Source organism: Spea bombifrons, chromosome 2, assembly GCF_027358695.1.
Source record: "Spea bombifrons isolate aSpeBom1 chromosome 2, aSpeBom1.2.pri, whole genome shotgun sequence".
Lineage (NCBI taxonomy): Eukaryota > Metazoa > Chordata > Amphibia > Anura > Pelobatidae > Spea > Spea bombifrons.
In genome coordinates, this window is record NC_071088.1 from 118,158,846 (window position 1) to 118,177,822 (window position 18,977).

The 18,977-nt window shown below is 35.7% G+C and overlaps 1 protein-coding gene across 6 annotated transcripts in view; it reads right to left on the reverse strand.

Annotated features, from left to right (window-relative positions):
* Positions 1 to 695: 695 nt before the first annotated feature.
* Positions 696 to 18,977, reverse strand: part of HOXC4 (homeobox C4) — a 44,147-nt gene continuing 25,865 nt past the window's right edge. For 2 of the 6 annotated variants that reach the window (XR_008346301.1, XR_008346298.1), the window contains 4 exons: positions 9,737 to 9,856; positions 9,235 to 9,345; positions 3,226 to 3,537; positions 1,587 to 1,810 (listed from right to left, as the gene is read on the reverse strand). Coding sequence is in view for 1 of the 6 variants with exons in the window: in XM_053456077.1 (XP_053312052.1) it covers positions 1,467 to 1,810; positions 2,291 to 2,837 (891 nt within the window). In the remaining 5 variants the exon portion in view is untranslated. Of the gene's footprint in view, positions 1,811 to 2,290; positions 3,126 to 3,225; positions 3,538 to 9,041; positions 9,080 to 9,234; positions 9,346 to 9,736; positions 9,857 to 10,153; positions 10,252 to 18,977 lie in introns of those variants that run through there. The other 4 variants (XR_008346300.1, XR_008346299.1, XR_008346302.1 and 1 more) reach the window with 4 other exon arrangements.

Consider the following 18,977-nt stretch of genomic DNA (forward strand, 5'->3'; position numbering starts at 1 on the left):
TTAATGGTATTAAACAGCTGTAAAACAAACTAGGGAGTGATAAGGGATAGGCAGGCTTGTTAAGTGATAACCTCAATAAGAAGCCTTTAATAAAATGCTTTAAAAGCCTGGTGTGTATCACTATTGCACACTGATGTACAGGCCTACCTGGTACTTTACATTCTCCTGTTAAAACAGAAAATACATGCATAATGTTTTTTTAAGGCCTGTCTGTAGACAAAAAAAAGATCACCCTCTGCATCTCTGGGGTCACTTCTATTTACATCAGGGAATGCCTTAAGAATTCATATTAGCAAGTTATTACAAAGTAAATTCCATGTATATATATATATATATATATATATATATATATATATATATATATATATATATATATATATATATATATACAGCAATCCCAGTGATATATAATATATACCATATCCAAGGATCTTACCAGGAGTGAACGATAATGTTTAGGAAGCTATTCAAGATATTTTAGAATTTATATCTCTGCAACACAATAAAACTACAATTTGACCTATACAACTAAGATCAGCCGGTATATGTGTTGCAGAATAGATACAGGCCATTAGGAAAAAATATAGATCTGCTGAATATATGCAGTTTATATTTCAAAGTACACGTGTATAAGGTCTTTTCCATTAAAAAGACATATCAAATTGCAAATCGAAAAAAATAATAAAAACACATGATTCTGTTTTTTCTAGAAAAAATATTTTTTTAAACCCAGCATTCACAATTTCAAATAAACAAATGGACTGACAGATTAAACTAAAACACATTGAGTTGTTTTATTGAACAAGACGGTACATTACACTAGAACTGTTGATAGCATTTTTTCGTTACAATGTCTCAACTAAATATAAAATAAAAACCACAAAAAAAGACAAAATAATAATGAAACACACTGTCCACAACAAAATCTACCAAATCTAGGACGTGGAAAGTTTCTTTCAATGTCTTCACATTGTGGCATTTATTTTTTTAAAACAGACACGTTTTCTCTTATGTGCTATTGTGTGGTTTTATTTAAATAATTGTATCACATTTTTAATAATAATAATAATAATTATAATAATAATTTATACAAAAAAATTACTTAGCGATATTTCTTTTTTTCTACTGTCAATAGACCTATCATTTAAATATGTAAAGGGAAAAATTGCAACCCTGTTTTTTTTTTCTATTTTAGCAAAACCACTTAGAACGGAACATTGATTTTTTTTCTTAAAAAATAAATAAAGACAAACGGGCTTAATAAAAAAAACAAACAAACACTTTACATAGAACCTGGCTCCATGCTCTGTGACATGCAGTTAAAGCCTTTTTGATGATCCAAAAGACCTCTCAATTTTTCCCCCAAAGCACAAGGAAAAAAACCACAAGAACCAAAATATATATATATTATTAGATTCTATAAATACTCAAGTCATCTGGGTTTTTTGTGTGTTTTTGTGATGCATTTATAACCTTGTAATATCCTCTCGTTGATCCTGAGCAGAGCTTTGTGTAAGATCCTCATTGGCAGCAGAATTGGGAGCAATGATATTGCTGGATACATTGGACGAAGCATTGGATCTCACTTTTGTATTAGGTAACCTGTGGTCTTTTTTCCATTTCATTCTCCTGTTTTGAAACCAGATCTTGATCTGCCTTTCGGAAAGACACAAGGAGTGAGCAATTTCAATGCGCCTTCGTCTGGTCAGATATCTGTTATAATGGAATTCTTTCTCCAATTCCAAGACTTGCTGTCTTGTATAGGCAGTTCTGGATCTCTTGGGTTCACCCCCAGTGTAATTAGGATTCACTGAGAAAGAGAGGAGAGGATCAGAGTAAGAAATGTAGTGGGAGATGTATAGATATGAAAACAGAGAAATAAACGGGGGAGGAGAAGAGAGGAGGAAAAAGAGAGGGCAAACAGGAGCAGAAAAGGAGAAGAAACTCAGGAGAAAGGCGATCTGCTATAAGCTTTCCAAAATCCTCTAACGATCCTTTCTGTCCTATTAAGAAGGTGTCCCCTTAGCTCCAAAGAGGCTGAATTATTTATGCATCTCTTACAAAGCTATAGTTTTTTTCCACCTCTCTCACACACACACACCACACACAGAACAGAATGAGCCACATGGCTGGAAGAGCCCAGACAGGCTTGGCTATAAAATTTATGGTGGGTGTAATTACCCATTCGGAGTCGTAAATCCAGTTCAATTGTGCTAACCCAAAGACTCTATGAGCATTAAAAAAAGAAAGAAGAAAAGAAAGGTTAAGTGAGGGGAAAAAAGTTTCCTACCAGAACTGACGTGTATTTTCTTCATCCAGGGGTAGACTACTGGTTGTTTGGTAGCTGTGCTGGTAGGATGTTCAGAATTTGGCTGGTTGCAAGCTGGGGGTGCTGGGGAAGTAGAATTGGAGGTGTTGGCAGAAAGAGATGGTGTTGGAAGATCACAGATCTGAGGTTTGCCTACAAGGTGGTGGTTGCTTTGAGGTTGTCCATGCACCCTGGCATGTGTAGAGGGGTTCCCTGGACTCTGTATGCTGGCACAGCTGTACTGTCGCTCAGTATAGGCTGTTCTTGGAGGGTATAGTTCCTGATGGTGATGCTGAAATCCAGTGTCCCTGGACCGGCTATAATATTCCGGACTGTGATCTGGGATATAGTTATTTTGCGAATATTCCTCACATGGAGGAAATTTCGGATCGATGTAGTTAGAGTCCATCAAATACGAACTCATGATCATTAATTTCTGGAGTGGAAAATAATTTTTCTCGCTTTGTCGTTTTTCTGCTCCATAAAGCCCTCCTACTAGCTGGCGACCCCGTAAAGTTACTTTCACCATGTGACTCCGATAGCCAATCACATTGTGAATGCTAGTCCCCGGATAAGGAACCAAAAGCTTATTTAAAATGTAATTTTCCCTTTCCCATGTTAGTTATCATGATTCTAGAGGAGCATGTAGCCTCAGATGGAGCCCTATGCACATGTAAGTGCTGATCAGGCTGCAATATACTGCAATATGTTGGTATTTGTAGAAAGCATAGTATTATGTTGTTTATGAACATTAAATGGGTACTAGATGTGGGTGGAGAATTGTATCACCACCCCTTGCAAACACACACTTACACTTAAACATACACACATAGGCTGCTGTAATAATATATTTAGGGTAATTATTTCTGCCTTTTCCCTAAAAAAAAGTATTACCAGCAGGACATTCAGTGAGATACCTGTTATTTATTTACGTAGCTCACGATTCTGGGTCTCCTCTTGTGATTCACATTCAGAAGCCACTGAAACAAGAAGAAGAGGATTTAGAAACAGCTCAGGAAAATATTGCAAGATCTTCTACAGCATACAGGCAGTTACAGCTTAGCTCTGGTCAGGTATATGCCATAAAGGAGCATACTAAAATTTCAAGAACCGTCCACATGCATTGCATATAATGTATTATAGGATCTATAGGACAATGCTTAATGTAAATGTGTGCAGGGTGCTACTTATCTTTTTCAATGCTGGCAGCTATCCCCATCTCTCTCCTACTAGAAAGTTATGGAAAAATAGAATAGGCAAATGATTAATTTCATTATAAGGTGCACTTCAAAACATATTTAAAACCCAAGGGGTTACATAGAGCAGATATTGTTGCTGTAATAATATTTTCCCTTGAAGCCTATATTGACATGTGGGTGGGGATTCATTTGGATGTATGCTGGGATTGTGCTGTATGTAATGTAGCTAAACAAAAAAAAAATCCTCCATATAAAACAATAAAACCCCATTAAACTGAAAGCCTTGATCTGGGTTGGTAATGGCAGGACCTGTGCAATAATACGAATGCACAGGGTTAAGAACCTGGTCTGCTAGAGTAATTTTCATTTCTTAAGGGGCATCGTAGTTTTTCCTTAAGTAGACAAAAATGGTTGGAGAGGGACCCCTTGGAATATTTTTACGATGCATGTAGTCAACACATCCCACTTTCAGCAGATAATATAATGCTCCAAAAAAGAAAAAATCCCTGGGAATTTATGTAAACATTTCGAAGCAAAGAGCTATTACAATTAGGTATTTTATCAAGAGCTTAGATTAGGCATTAAAAATGGGAGTGCAGAAATCTGATTGCTCCCTTGTTCTGCTTGATAACAATTATAGCATAGAATCATAGCTTGCAGGGCAATGTAATATTTTACTTGATAACAATAAATGTGACACATAAACTTAGCTGTTTATGTTTTATTTATTGGACTAAATGTGCCAGCGGTGTTGCAGGCTTTAGGTTCGTTGTAACAGCTTTTATAGGGCAGTAAAAGGCCATAAATCAAGCAGAAGGAATGGTTTAGAGCCTTTGTACTGGTTGGGACTTGCTCTTTGCGGTGGCTGTTCAGTCTTAGTATATAATATAATATAATAATGTGCTGTTCTATGATTATTTAATTTACACCTTAAATCCACCCCCACCCCCTCCACATATATATCCCAAAGTGGGGACGAATTAAACAATCATTGCTGTTCCTGTGTTGTTGCAAGCAGTTAAAACAGATTCGAAATAAAGTGGGATATTAAACGCCAGGGATTTCAGCATATACATCCAAATTTAACACAAAAACTGCAGGCGATGATTATAGCATCACCCATATACCCCCCTAGAGACGAATCTGTGACTGCAATCCTCACACAAATTCGATTCTACAGGGTGCATATAGGCGCCTCGTTCTAATCTATAATATAGGGGTATGCTGGGAAGGGGTTAAACAAATGACTCTAAATCAAAATACATTATAAATCGGTTTTGTTAGATCTGAAAACTTCCACCAGATGTTAAAGACACGTAGAGCTAAATGGTTGGTTATTTTCCAAGCACCAAATGTCTTGTGCTTGTGTGAACAAGGGGAAGTTGCAGGCTTTATTATTGCCTGTAATGTGACCGGAATTCAAATCCCATCGTTTTTGGGATTTATTGTATTAAGTCTGATCTGTGAACATAGATAACTTGAGACTTTCTCTACAACACGTGTTTCTGGTCTTTAAATACTATATACAGTGAATAAGGTTGTCTGTTAGCTATTACCTATTGGCATTCAAAAATTAAACACAAGCACACTTCTTACATATGTACAAACCTCTTGAGCCACTATGTATCATTCATGAAATATGGCAAAAAAAACACACATGTAATTGTTACAGGTAATGTTGCTACTGGCAATGGATCAGATTGGAAGCCAAATCATTTTTTTTTCGTTTTGTAGTTCTTAAAGGGTTAACTGTTTTATTATTTAACTACATTTGTATCTGTGTATATTTTGGATTTTATTCAGATTTTAAAAAGTAAAGTGGTTTCAGAATAAAATTCCTAATTGCGCAGATATTTATTTGCACTCACTGTAACCGGATTTTTTAATTTAACCCTCCAAGGGCTGGATGCACTCATTATATCCAGGGTATTTAACTTAACCTTTCCAGTTCTAAATTGCAAAAATATATGTTTTTTTCCCACAGTATTCAGCACTCATAGGAGTTAGTATTGGATTTATATAGCGGTATGTACTGGATGGTTATGTATTATGTTTTAAAACTGTGCTAGCTTGTAGTAGCCATACTCCTCTGCATACAATCTGTATATCATTAAATAAATAATACTGATAAAAAAAACAGATTCCTCAGGCAAATCAAGTAGGTTATTTCATTTGAAAATATACTTCTCTGCGGAATATGTTGGCGATTAATAAATAAATAGGAGGGCATTTTCGACCTTTCATCAATCAATTTTTCTTTCTCGGGGGAAGAAAATCTCATGACTGTTTGGCCTGATTTGATTTTTGTATTTTTATGTTTTGTCTGAAAAACAATGTTACTACCGAACTTTTGAATGAAAGAAATCTTAACACTAAGGATGCTGCTTGATTATGTATGTGTGTGTATGTGTGTGTGTGTATATATATATATATATATATATATATATATATATATATATACACACATATATATTAATCTATTTCTATTTTGATTAGCTAATATTGAATTTAAAAATGTTACTAGCAGTTAAGGGAAACATTTTAACAGACAGATATTATCCTCAACATATTCTGTGCTGATCAGCTGCCCTTTTTGTGCTGCTTGAAGAAGTGGAAAATATCCGACTGAGGACTTTACTAAAACATTGAAAGTACAAAGCGTCTTTTTTGACAGTTCTGAAGAAAAATAACCATCCATTGTCCCTCAGGGTTCATTGGAGGTGCTATTACCATACTGACCGTTTTGCTAACCTGCAACTCACGCCATTAGCAATCTGTGCATGCTAGAAAAATGAACTACCTTTTATGCATTCTCTCTGCTTTGTATAACAAGAAAACAGATCAGCTCGATTCTCCCCCACCAATAAAAATTTGACCTTTCTTTTGCTTGCTAGCTAGTTAGTTCTGCACATTCTGGTTCATCCCTTACTGACTTCTGTGTTATATATTATGCAAGGCAAATACTAAAATGTTATGGGAAATATACCATGTATGCATTATTAAAAAGAAATGAAAAAATGCTTAATATCATTTTTTATTATAATAATAGAAAAGATTTCAAAATAAAATGACCAATTTATTGTTTACTTTTCTTGACCGATCAGTTATATAAATCAGCCTATCTAGCTATATTAATAAATGTTGCGAATTGCTAAATGCGGAGTTCCTTTAGTCTGTTTTTCCCAATAGTTTTTTATTTTTTATTTTTTTTTTAAATGTGCTCAAGTAAATTAAAATTTAGCAAATAGGCATGATCTCCCCCTATAATAATAAAAAAAAAAACTTGCGTGGAGAATGCAAAAATATTCATCTCCCATAGTGGAATTCAATTTAGTTTAAATCTCATTTAAAGTGGCTTTTTTTTTTGAGAGTGCACGCATTTTAATACTGGTTAGACAGCGTGACCTGAATTTCACCTCGGTTGCTTGACTTCTACCAATAGGTCACTGCCAAAGAATATTGATGGTGCAACTCAGTTGAAATCTGTCTCCGCACAAATGGCCTTTAGATCTTATAGCTAGTTCAATAACTAGTTATAATGTAGAAGGGAAAAATGGAAGCCAGAGGCAAAGTAATTTGATGTTTCATTTTTATGCTTAAAAAAATGTTTGTATTTTTCTCTCTGTTTTTTTTTTCAGTCTTTATAAAAAAAACTGGGCTGTGTATGCCTTTTCCATATGAAACTAAATTGAATTTGAATTTATATTGAACATTCTTTACTTTTTTTGTGCACTGACAACAATGGATGTTCAGTTCATGAACTCTTTAGTGCAGGAGTTCCTGGGATACCAAGCCCAGCTCTCCAGTTGATGTGACACCCTTCCACTTGCAGGATGCCTATTATTGTAAATATATAATGACAAACCCAAGGTGCGTATGGCAGAGGTAAACAATAGCAGTTTTTTAGTTTGACAGTATCATGTAATTAAGCTAAATACAGAGAATGGAAACGATATCACCCCCTAGATAGGCTTAAGTCAGGATTAAATAGTGAAACATGGTGAACTTCTACTAGATATCCTTGCGTATTTACATAATTATTATTATTAATATTAATTATTATTCTGGTTAATTCACTATCTATCTATCTATCTATCTATTTATCTATCTATCTATCTATCTATCTATCTATCCATCCATCCCCCCATCTATCTATCCTTATGTATGTATATATTTCTGTTTCTTTATATAATGTATACTTACTATACGGTTTCTATCAAGAATTCAGGTCTGGATATATTTTTGGAAATTTTTAAAGACCTTATAAGGAGTGAATTTGTCATCTTGTTTTTTTATGTTAATTAATGCAGAATGGAGACGGGTTTCGTTAAATCGCCAAAAGTCTTTCCTAGCAAATCAGTTACATCAGATTTTTGAACGTAAGAGTCACATACAGAAAATACCGCTATTTTATGTAAATAATGGTAAAAGGAAAAAACTATTTTTTTGTCATTATTAATGCTACGTTAAGATTAGAAAATATAAATGATGGAAATCATCAGATAAATTCGAGTATGTACAAATTATTGACCAAATATTCTTCCATCCATAAGGTATATTCTAACCACAAATCCACCAATACTGCAGTTAACACCTTGGTTGCCATAAGGCTCAGATACGTGTAGGTAAATAAATCGAACTAATATTTCTAGCGGAATGGAAAATTCCTGGAAAGAAGCCAATTTGAAGGTAAGGCTAGTTTTATTATGAAAAGAAAAAAAAACAATCTTACCCAATGTAATAAAACCCTTGCTTGACAACACAATTAAGCAGCTAGGAGGTAAACTGTTTGAACACCCAATAATTGCAAATGAGATAATATACTCTCCCGTATACATAGGGTTAAGATGCTGTGTGAAGGGTGGAGAGTTTAATCATGCTAGCTGCATTTTCCTGTACAAATGACCACTTAGTTACAGTACACAAACGATTGGTGTTAACAGTCAGCTAAAACGTAGCAGGCTCCCAGAGACCTTGTTTTGAAGGAATATTACCCTGACAGCATCGAATAAACAGAATCCAGATCACACACAATCAATACACCTCTGGAGATCAGGAGATATTGCTCCAGAGGAACAAAAAAAATCCCACACCATTTTAAACACAAGTTGCAGACCCTACTCCTTGTTCTAATATTGACAAATTACCCAATTGAAAATCAGTTCAGTAATATGGAGATTCTCATGGGATATATATGCAAATATAAGTCTATATGAAAGGGCAAGATGAGAAAAAATCGCAGGCTCCAATTTATGAAAAATATAGTTTTTTTATGATTTTTCCCCCACAAGGCAGTGAAGTGGCTAATAGTGTAAGCCACTGAGAGTTACATATATCAGGTCAGCTCTTTGATCCTTAAGATCCCAAGTGCCAGTGTATGTGTTTATAAACACTGATCCCCTGTACTTAGATACTTGAAACATGTATAAACATTGTTTTATCAGTAGCTTAAGGGCACCGATCTTAGAGAGAGGTGGGAGGAAAAGATCAAATGGATTTTACATTTTCAATGAATCTCTCCTCCTTTTGCTCACCTTTTGGTCCTCCAACTTTGAAGTCCCCTTTGCATAGTCTAAATAAAAAGATTAAAACAAACCCTATACAAGGTGATTTTCAATATTAACCAAGAGGTGATTATTTTCAATGAGTGCCATAAATCAGATCAGCTCACACCTCCATTTTCAGCATGCAAAAAATAAATATTTTAATTTAAATAATTGTGATTACCAAATGATTAAAGGTCTTCTGATGTCTTGTGAGATGCACTCTCGATCTCTTCTTAGCTCAGTTTACAGATAAAAAACTGAAGATTTTCTTGGCTGATTTTTCCAATTCAAACTAAAGGAAATGGGGAAAAAACATTACAAAGTGACCTATGTCAAAATTCAAGCATGACAACAAGTTTTGTAATAGTAGACATAACTACAAGGATACTGGTCGCATGGTTGCTCAGAAATCTGTCACAAACTAGAAGGCGACTAAAGAGGAGTGGTGACTACGTGAGGGAATAGAGTAAAGAAGTTTTTTTTGTGTGTGTTAAGGGTGTAAAATACCTCCTATGATTTCAAATGGGGTCAATTTGTGCTGTGGGTGGCTTGAAGTGGGGTTAAAGTGTACTTACTTTTTTATTTTACTGCCACATCCACTATGTTTTACTCATACTTAATTAAGGTAGAACCAGATATATTACCCAGCTACTCATAAATAGATTCTGCTAATTTGCATTCACCAGAAGGAAGACATTGTAGTTTACTGAAGGGGTCCCAAGATGCACTTGCAACTTCCAACCTTTTTTTTCCAAGACTGTTTATTTATCTTATGCCAAGGAACATCGATGTCATGTTTTTTCCTGTATACATGTAAACATATACGGGTTAGGCATTTGGCAATCCACAATGTAAGAAAAGACCAATGGCCAAATAAGTTTGAGACTTTTACTGCAGAAAAAATAGGCAAACTAGATAAGGGGGGATGGTTCTTATATGTTTCTCAGGGAACATTTTGCAGTCTCATTAATATATCTAACAACATGACCTATTTAAAAATACACGATTATACATCCCCGTATTAGCAAGTGGGAGAAAGTGTACACTTTTAAAAACATAAAATAATTTAATAAAGCGATGCTATGTTGGCTTTATCTCACCTGGGATCTAAACAAATCACTCAGTAGGTATCTTGACACATTGGACAGTGACTGAAATGTTTAAAATCTCTCTCTCTATATGTCTCAGATGTCCACACCTGTATATATGGATCATGTAATCCAAAAAGAAAGAATAAGGAAATAAAGGGGGAAAAGAATGAAAAAGAAAGAGAAGAAAAAAATAATCAAGAAATAAAAGACAGAAATATACCAGCCCCTCTACACAGACACTGCTTTGTATTGTGTATCCTGTCCATTTATTTAGCTGATGATTTTCCAGCGCCCCTTCTTAGAGGTTATGCAAAAAAGATGGAGTGTACTAGTTTGTAGGTGTTGTTTTCGTTCTTCTGCGGCCATCAATAAACACGATTGTGGAACCTCGGTTCTAACGACAGATCGCCTGGTTATGGGCCCACATTCATAATTTATGCAAAGATTGAGTGATAGGTACCCATTCCTGATTTATAAGTTGTCAGGTTTTATTTTCCTATGCTAGAGGCATGAAATTAGCTTCAAGTCAGAGAAAATACACACAAAGCCGTATTCTACTTGCCAGTTTATCCATGACCTAGAAGTGAGCCTTTTTGGATAGGTGTACTTTTGCACTAACAACCCAAAGGAATATCACAGAGGCATATATCTCGCAGAAATGTCTATTTATATATTTAAGTTACAGCTGTCACCCTTCACCTAACAGCCAGATGTTTTATGCTGATATAATATGTTCAACATTAATATGGTGGCCCTAGATTTGAGTTTACATGGCTGTAGATTCTTTTAACATGAAATTGCTACTTTGTTGCTGAAATGTATTTAATTGTAAATACCTTGCCTGGGTAAGAGAGTGAGTAAATGGTATGAGGGAGATTTATGGAGACCTGTGAAATAGATCCTTTTGGTTATCTAGTTACCTTTTTTATGGAAGACAATCAGGAAAAATGTCACAATAAAGTTAACACCGAATGCAAAGGTACACATGAACAGTTTATTGAATTTAGAGAGTTATTAGGCAGCTGAAGAGAGACGGGGCTTGAAAGAAATGCCTCATTCGCTGATGAAAGAAGATGAGGAGAGCCAGATGTGGGAGACAGAAATCTCCCAGCCTGCAGAGCCAACCCTTCACACCTTCTGCACTGTTTATTTTCTATTCTCTGTCTCTTACTTTCTCACCTTTTCCCATTTATTTCTACCCTTCAGTCTCTCCAATCCTCACACTGTTGATACATCTGTCTTTCTCTTTATTTCTTTGTACCACATCCTTCTACTTATGTTGTGGTTTCTGATCTTTACACCTTACTTTTTGAATCCCTGCTACATACCTAAAAATCCTACAATATCAATCGGAAATATCGTATACCTCTCTAATTAATGATTATTTGACCATAGAACTTGTTTTATGTATCATGCTACTATGTACTATACATCGATGTTGACCTGACATACAAATGTGTGGCACCAGAACTGCAGTGTACAATGCTTGTGTTTGTTTGTGGAAAACATCGAGGTGTTTAAACACATGTAGGGATCTTCCAAATGCCCCCTCTTGTTTTTAATTCTTTTTTTTTGGCGCACCTTTGGGAATTGGGGAACAGCTCAATGGCAGATCAGGCACATTTACAATGTAATGTGATCACTCTGCTGCCTGCGATTAGAATTGTCAATGTTTATTACTTCTTGTAGTCTTGCTGACTGGAAAATGTAGGGCAATAAAAGCTCACAACTGCTCCTCATATTCGGACTACAGGTAAGGCAGGGAGAGCTGCTGTGAGGAGAGCACTGGCTCCTATCTGCGCACTCAAGTATACCTCACCTTATTCATAAGATATGTGAGACATCCGTAAACTCTTTTTACAAAGGTCAAACCAATGTCTCACAATAACCCCTCCTAGGAAGTGATACTTTCTATCTCTGCTTCCACTAGATAGAACCTGGACAATGAGAGGGGCATGCGTTGGAAAACGTATGGAACAGGTTTCCATTCTTTGCTCTGAGGCTAGTAGCACAGATTTGTTTTGCTCTATGGAACTGTTATTGACAATATACTGGGTTAGGTTTCCTTGTATAAAATAAAAAAAGAAAACGTAGCATTTCATGAGAAAATGTGTACGAGAAGGACAAATAAACAAAATGAAAGAAGAAAGAAAGAAAATATTTTGATAGATTATGTTCCTAAATAATGTAAATAAAAGTATGTATAATAATAGATTTTTATATTATATATTATGTTTTCCTTCTGTATAATTAGATTGTTTAACACTGGTTGTTTTTCTGAAAAGATAGAAAGAAAGAAAGATAGAAAGAAAAAGAAATAATAGAGGATAAGAAGATTTTGTTCCCAAACCTGTATGCATAATGACAGTTTGTTCCATATTTTGACTAAGATTCATCAAGAAATAAATGGCTGTGGTAGAACTTACAAATGGAAAATCTCCATTAGAAAAGAAATAGCTGATTAAAATTGATTTTGCTTAACTTAATAACAATGTTTCCCCCCAAGGTTTCCAATAACCACTGTTGAATCCGAACATCACTTTGCATAGAGCACTTATATCTCTATATATCTCTATATATCTCTAAACTACATATATCTTTAGGATTTGGATGACAGACATCCCTGTACAGTAGTGATGTCATAATCCTGCTCTGAGTTGCAGAACATTCCAAACACACGATATGTATAATGTTAAGATCCACTCTCTGAACCACCAAAGATCGTTTGAAGTCCCTGATACCAGAAATTAGCTCACATTGGTAAAACGCTTTGTGACCTTCTCACACGTCCATAATGTATTTATTACCCCAATGAACTAATCAATTCTTAAAACAGATGTCCACTGAATAGTTGATCCAGGAACTCTGGTGTTCTTACCTCAATTGTAAGAAAGAAAAAAAAATACGAGGAAAGCACAACATATTTATTTAAAAACTCATTTAAATGTCATTTATTTGCTGCAGTAATTACAAGAATATCATTATTAGCAAGATGTTTAATAACAGTTCAATAATACTGCATATTTGTTTTCTGCCATACCATGCAACATTTAAAAAAATAAGTCATTTTTAAGCAAGAAATTAGAAGGTGAATCTTGTTTTAAAACGTGAAAGACTATATTAAATTAAGGTATTAACTTTAACTATTTAAGCAACGGGCGGAAAAAGCAAATTCGTCTTGGTTTAAAGTTCATTTTTCATAATGTGATACGAACAATTCATACATATAGGCATCGAAATTAGAGGTCACTTCTGAAAACGAGGGATTATCATTGCTTTGGCAAAAATGAAAATGTAAAATATGTACTCACCTATGATATAATCGTGTTATAGAGACAGCTTGCTATGACATCATTTCAGGACACACAGATTGCGTTCCTAAACGTTGTATCATACAAAGTTTCAAATCTTATTTGTGAGACTTACATAATTATTATTTTAAAGTTGCCTACGAAAGCAGAACAATTATCTGGTATTATTAGGGTAAATATTCTATGTATTACTACATGCCAGTATTAGAGGTATTCAGCTGGAAAACAGTTGCGTAAGGTTAAAAAAAAAAGTGAATGTTTAGTTGTGATGAAGGAATCACGTGACACGGACACGTGGAGGACGTTTAATTTAATTGCTCATCGCTGCACACACACTAAGCCACCGAGTGAAGCCATAACATTTAATTGTAGTCTAAAGCCTAATTGTTTAACGTTAGGCCTATTTAATAGGTACATTAAGCAAACAGAACAGAGTGAGGTCACAGACTTATATATAAATATCACCACTTCTTCGCTTTATTGCAGGTAGACCCAGTAATGTCACATGCAGCGCTGGAGTATATTATATAATTATGTTAATCAAAAGCCGAGAGACTTATTTTATTATCCATGATTCTAAACGAATAGTGTAGTTGTCATGGATATTACGCATTAAGAGGAATATTACAAGTGTTGATCGGATGTATGTAGCCCTGTTTACACCATTTGCAGTATATATAATTCTTGGGGTTAATTTGCTCGCACGCTGGCTGCTGTCTTCTAATTGCCCTCAATTCACCACATTGACAGCCGCAGTCATGCTGCTGGGACGTGATTGGAGCAACACGATCACGTGGCACCGTATCCTCTCCGTATTCTGTACGTTTAGTGGAATGCTGCTTGACGTTTCTTATTCTGTGTTCAGGGGTTATGCATTTTTGGAACAAAACCAGAACTGGATAATTGGAGATCAAATCTTCACTAAGGGAAGTTATTATATTATAAAACTGATGAAGGCCGTTGTATCTTTTTCATGTTTACACGTTTTGTGTTCAAATATTTTGAGTATATATATATTTATATATATATATATATATATATATATATATATATATATATATCATAACATATTTAGAGTGACACAAAACTACACTACTTGGGACATAATAACTGTGACATTTTACCAGGCTGTATTAACTAAAAGTCAATATATTACTCTTGTACATATAAACGATGGCTCAACTTTTATGATCTCTGCAATCTTAGCGCATATAATGTATCGTGTATCGGCTTCTTATAATATATTATTATTACAATCACTTAAAATAGGGGGGCTTTGTACAAATCCAGAACTATACAGATTTATTATGCATAGATGTCCCTTTGAAAAGAGCCTTCAAACTATACTTCAAGGAAGCAATTCCCAAAATTATTCCAAGTATAAAGTCAAAGTATAGCCCATAAGGACAGCAGAAAGTTACTAGATTTTTGGATTATTTAAAGAACCACTCACTGAGCTCTCATAAAAATAGATGTATAAAAAAACAGTACCAGTATTCTCAAGAATTCCCATGATTTGCTTGTATTTCACAGTGGATTTTTGTGCCTGAATAAGGGTGACCTAATTCAGAATACTTTCCACCTGACAAATATTTCCACCAGCTTGGTTTGCAGAATTTAAGTCTTTAAGGCTGAAATAAAATGAGCCAATGGCAGTTGATGCTACGTTTCCTTAGGATGTCTGTGCCAATGTGGCAAATACTGGCAGAGATGATGGAAGATGGAATGTCCAGAGGAAGGGTGGTTGTGGTAAACGAGAAAGAAAACATCAAGGGGATGGATTAGATAGTGTCCTATCTAAAAAGTCCTAAGAAAGAAACAGATGCAGAAAACATGAATTTATTAATTTGTTATGTATTTTCATATGTTTTCCTGGTATGTATTTGTATTAAAATCTACCTGTATACCCATTGCTCTGTGTCTACCTAAAACACAATTAATGGGTATGAAATGTGTACAGTGTAGTGTAGTCCTGTGCCTTTTATCTGACACTTGTATATATTTAACCCATTTGGTTGCTAGGTGAGGTTAGGTGAGAACAGAAACAGGTTTGTATAGCTTCAAATGCATATCAGTGGCGAACAGTGGCTACATCCATGGTTTGAGGCAATGATATAACATGGCTCAATCATGCACCTAGGTAGCCACTGTCCGCCACTGATACTGATACAAACCTGTTTCTGTTCTAATTCCCAAAAAGCAACCAGCCACCAATATACATGTGCAATAATAGATGGTTACAAGACATGGAATATGAATTTTATGTTGGAGAAGCTTACCACTGATTTTTGACCATATCACAGATAAAATACTCATGACAAAAGAGACCTCCAGTTTGAGATCATAAAGGAGCACCACTGACACAAGTTTGATTCAAAGCCATTTCAGGCGACTCTAGCTTAAATTTGCTAGCATACTTAAATTCACTTATGAAAACATTATTTCACTTGTGCTTTTTGTTTGTCAATCAGTGAAATTGTTTTAGTATCATTAAGTTTAAAAACTTCCCATAGGAAAGCCAAGATCTGTACCTAAAGGTGGTAAAGCTAGCATGTCTAATGAATATTCATGGCTCAAGGTGTCTTCCTACTTCACCCAACAAATTCAAAGGCTGTCTAAACTAATCAAAAGCATCAACTTACGTGCCACTGATTGTGTTTGATGCCATAGAAGCTTACAAGTGAAACAAGGTGGATTTCAAACTGTCCTTGGTGCATGCGAGATTGTATTCTAATGATCTCAGAGGAGTCAGTTGGCTGTGCTATATGTTGTAACGCAAAATATTATTATTGATATTTTATATCTTAGTGGTTATATGTGTTATTTGTGTTTTCCATATGAATATTTTACTTCATTACAGTACAGGGAGATCTTAAATGTAAGGACAAACCTTTGCTAATGGCAACTGACAATTAACCATATGCATTGGAGCAGATGAATGTTTGCTACTAATACTTACCATCTTTAGTGGCTTTGTGCCTTGTGACAGTGTTTACTCACTAACACACCCATCATCAGAGTCTCTGTTCATGAACAGCCCCTTCCTGTTTGCAATTCTCCTGCAGCAGGAATAACTCTGAGCGTTTGTGTATTTTAGTCACTAAAACTGGTCTTTCTGAGAGAATAGCTTCCTTAGTTCCTTTATTTTCCTAAGCATTATGAAGGGCCAACCTCAGTACGCTTCTGTATAACGTTGAGTCAGATCAGTAAGATTTCTTGAAAACTTCCTATCCCATTGAGCTATCAATAGTGCAGGGTAAGCTCATTCATATTTGTTGGGGAAACTTGCCATGCATGGCTCTTGTTAATGCATAGTAAAGTGCACAACATTGAGGTCCCAGCAGTATCCACTCGCAAGATAAAAAAAACCTATATGCACTATTACTTGTCCCATCCAGGGATAGGCACCAACATTGCTCGTGGTGGACATTTACTGGGGTCTGTGGTGGACAATTCAATCATGTACTATGTTCCTTCACAAACCTTCACAGACCTTCACGGCTGTCCTTGTACGGACACTTTGCCTATTCCTGGTGCCATCTTCTAGAAGAATAAGTTGCACCCTTAGAAATTAAATACAGGAATAAGTGTAACAATTCATGAATAGAATCAGACCATCCAGGCAGGGATAACAGCACATAGATTTCTTTGCACAGCAAGATCATTGCAGCGCATGACCACATACAGTCCGCTTCCTCATAAACCACAGCCCTCTGTCTCTAATTGCAGTTTAAATTAGGTGTTTTAGAAACAGTTTTGTGCATTTTAATTAAGTACACTGTTAACTGCAATCCTCTGCCTACTGTGCTGAATATGACATTTTTGCTAACTATGGCTTTAGGTACAGCACCCTTATTACCCCTGAGTGCCCAAATCCTGGCTGTCAAATGTGAACGTTTCACATTTTTGCTTGCCAAATTAAATATGGCATATTGTCATAGCAGAAGAAAATTTTCAAATTCTTAATATGCTTTCTGTTTTTATGCGTTTAAAGCTATTAAAGAAAAATATAATATTTTATTTGCTAGGGACTTGGTTATTGGATTGTTTACCACCCGTAATGATGTTTAATCATCCCGTTAAAATATGACATGCAGTACCTCCTCCCTGTTTTCTTAAAAGCAGATTCTGCAGACACATTAAGTAGTGCGAATGTTTAAAATGAAAAAAGCTGACAGTGAGCTGTCACTTTTTCTGGAGATGCAAAGAGAAGCTGTCTCTCTTGAGAAATTAAAGTGTGATCCATAGGTGTGGGTTTATTCAACAGTTACTGTGTGTTCACAAACCACTGGTGAATAACCACCACTGGTACCGAAAGACAAAGCACGTGAAACACACAACAGAGAGACGCTCACAGATATGTACAGACACACACAGAAAAGAAGCACCAGCAGTCTGTTTAGAGCATAGTGCAAGACCATTCTACTGTCCAGAAACAGATATTTGCAATGTTATGAAATACTGTCTCCTATGTGCAGGGGCAGGCTGGCTCCAGTCCAAAGTATTTCACTGGTCTGGTCCATGTCAAACTGGCCAATTTTGGGAAGAGTTTTGGACAGGCCCAAAGAAGCTGCAATGGAGAAGCATCTTGTAGCGCAATGTTACGTGACCCCCGCAATAAAAAGCAAGCATGCTCACATACTGTGCAAGCAGATTGAAAGACAGCTTAGTCTGCAGATGAGTTCAGTGGTGAAAGAGGCTGATGGAGGGAGTAAATAAGAGGGTAAAGGAGGGATGAAGTGACTATAGATGTATTTTAGAGTGAGAGTGTGTGTATAAGTGTGTGCGTTGGCATGGGTGTGTAAGTGTGTGCGAGCATGAATGTGTAAGTGTGTGCGAGCATGAATGTGTAAGTGTGTGCGAGCATGAATGTGTAAGTGTAAGTGTGTGCATAAGCACGAACGTGTGTATGTGTGTTAGCATGAATGTGTATGTGTAAGTATGAATGTGGATGTGAGTTCCTGTGTGAGCATGAATTCTTATGTGTAAGTGTGTGTCAGCAGGAATGTGTATGTGGTAGAGGGAGTGTGTGTTAGAATGATTGTGTGTTAAAGTGTGTGTTAGTGAGTATGTATGAGAGTGTGTTAATGTAAGTGTGTTTGTTAGAGTGTAAATATGTGTGTCAGTGCATATGTGAGTTACTGGGTTTGGTGCAAGGGGCCAGTAGGGCCACTTGGCTTCACATGTCCCCTGTTCAAGAAGGTGCCAGCCCTTCTCTGCCTACAAGCCTTCACACATAATTTGCTGCTCAACCATGCTAAAACCTTTTTTATTTGATTCACCAAATTAACAGACTCTTCTGGGATCTCTGATAACCCCCTGCTGGCTGATCATACTCATTGCGATAAGTCTTGCTTCCTGATTACTGTATGATCAACTACAATGGAGATCATAGTGAGAAGAGGGGAAATAGATAATATTTAAACTATTAAAAATTAAAATATTGTTAAAAATAAACCAATAATTACACACTCTAATGGTGTACCCTCTTGTTACAATAAAGATGTCTGGCCTCCATATAG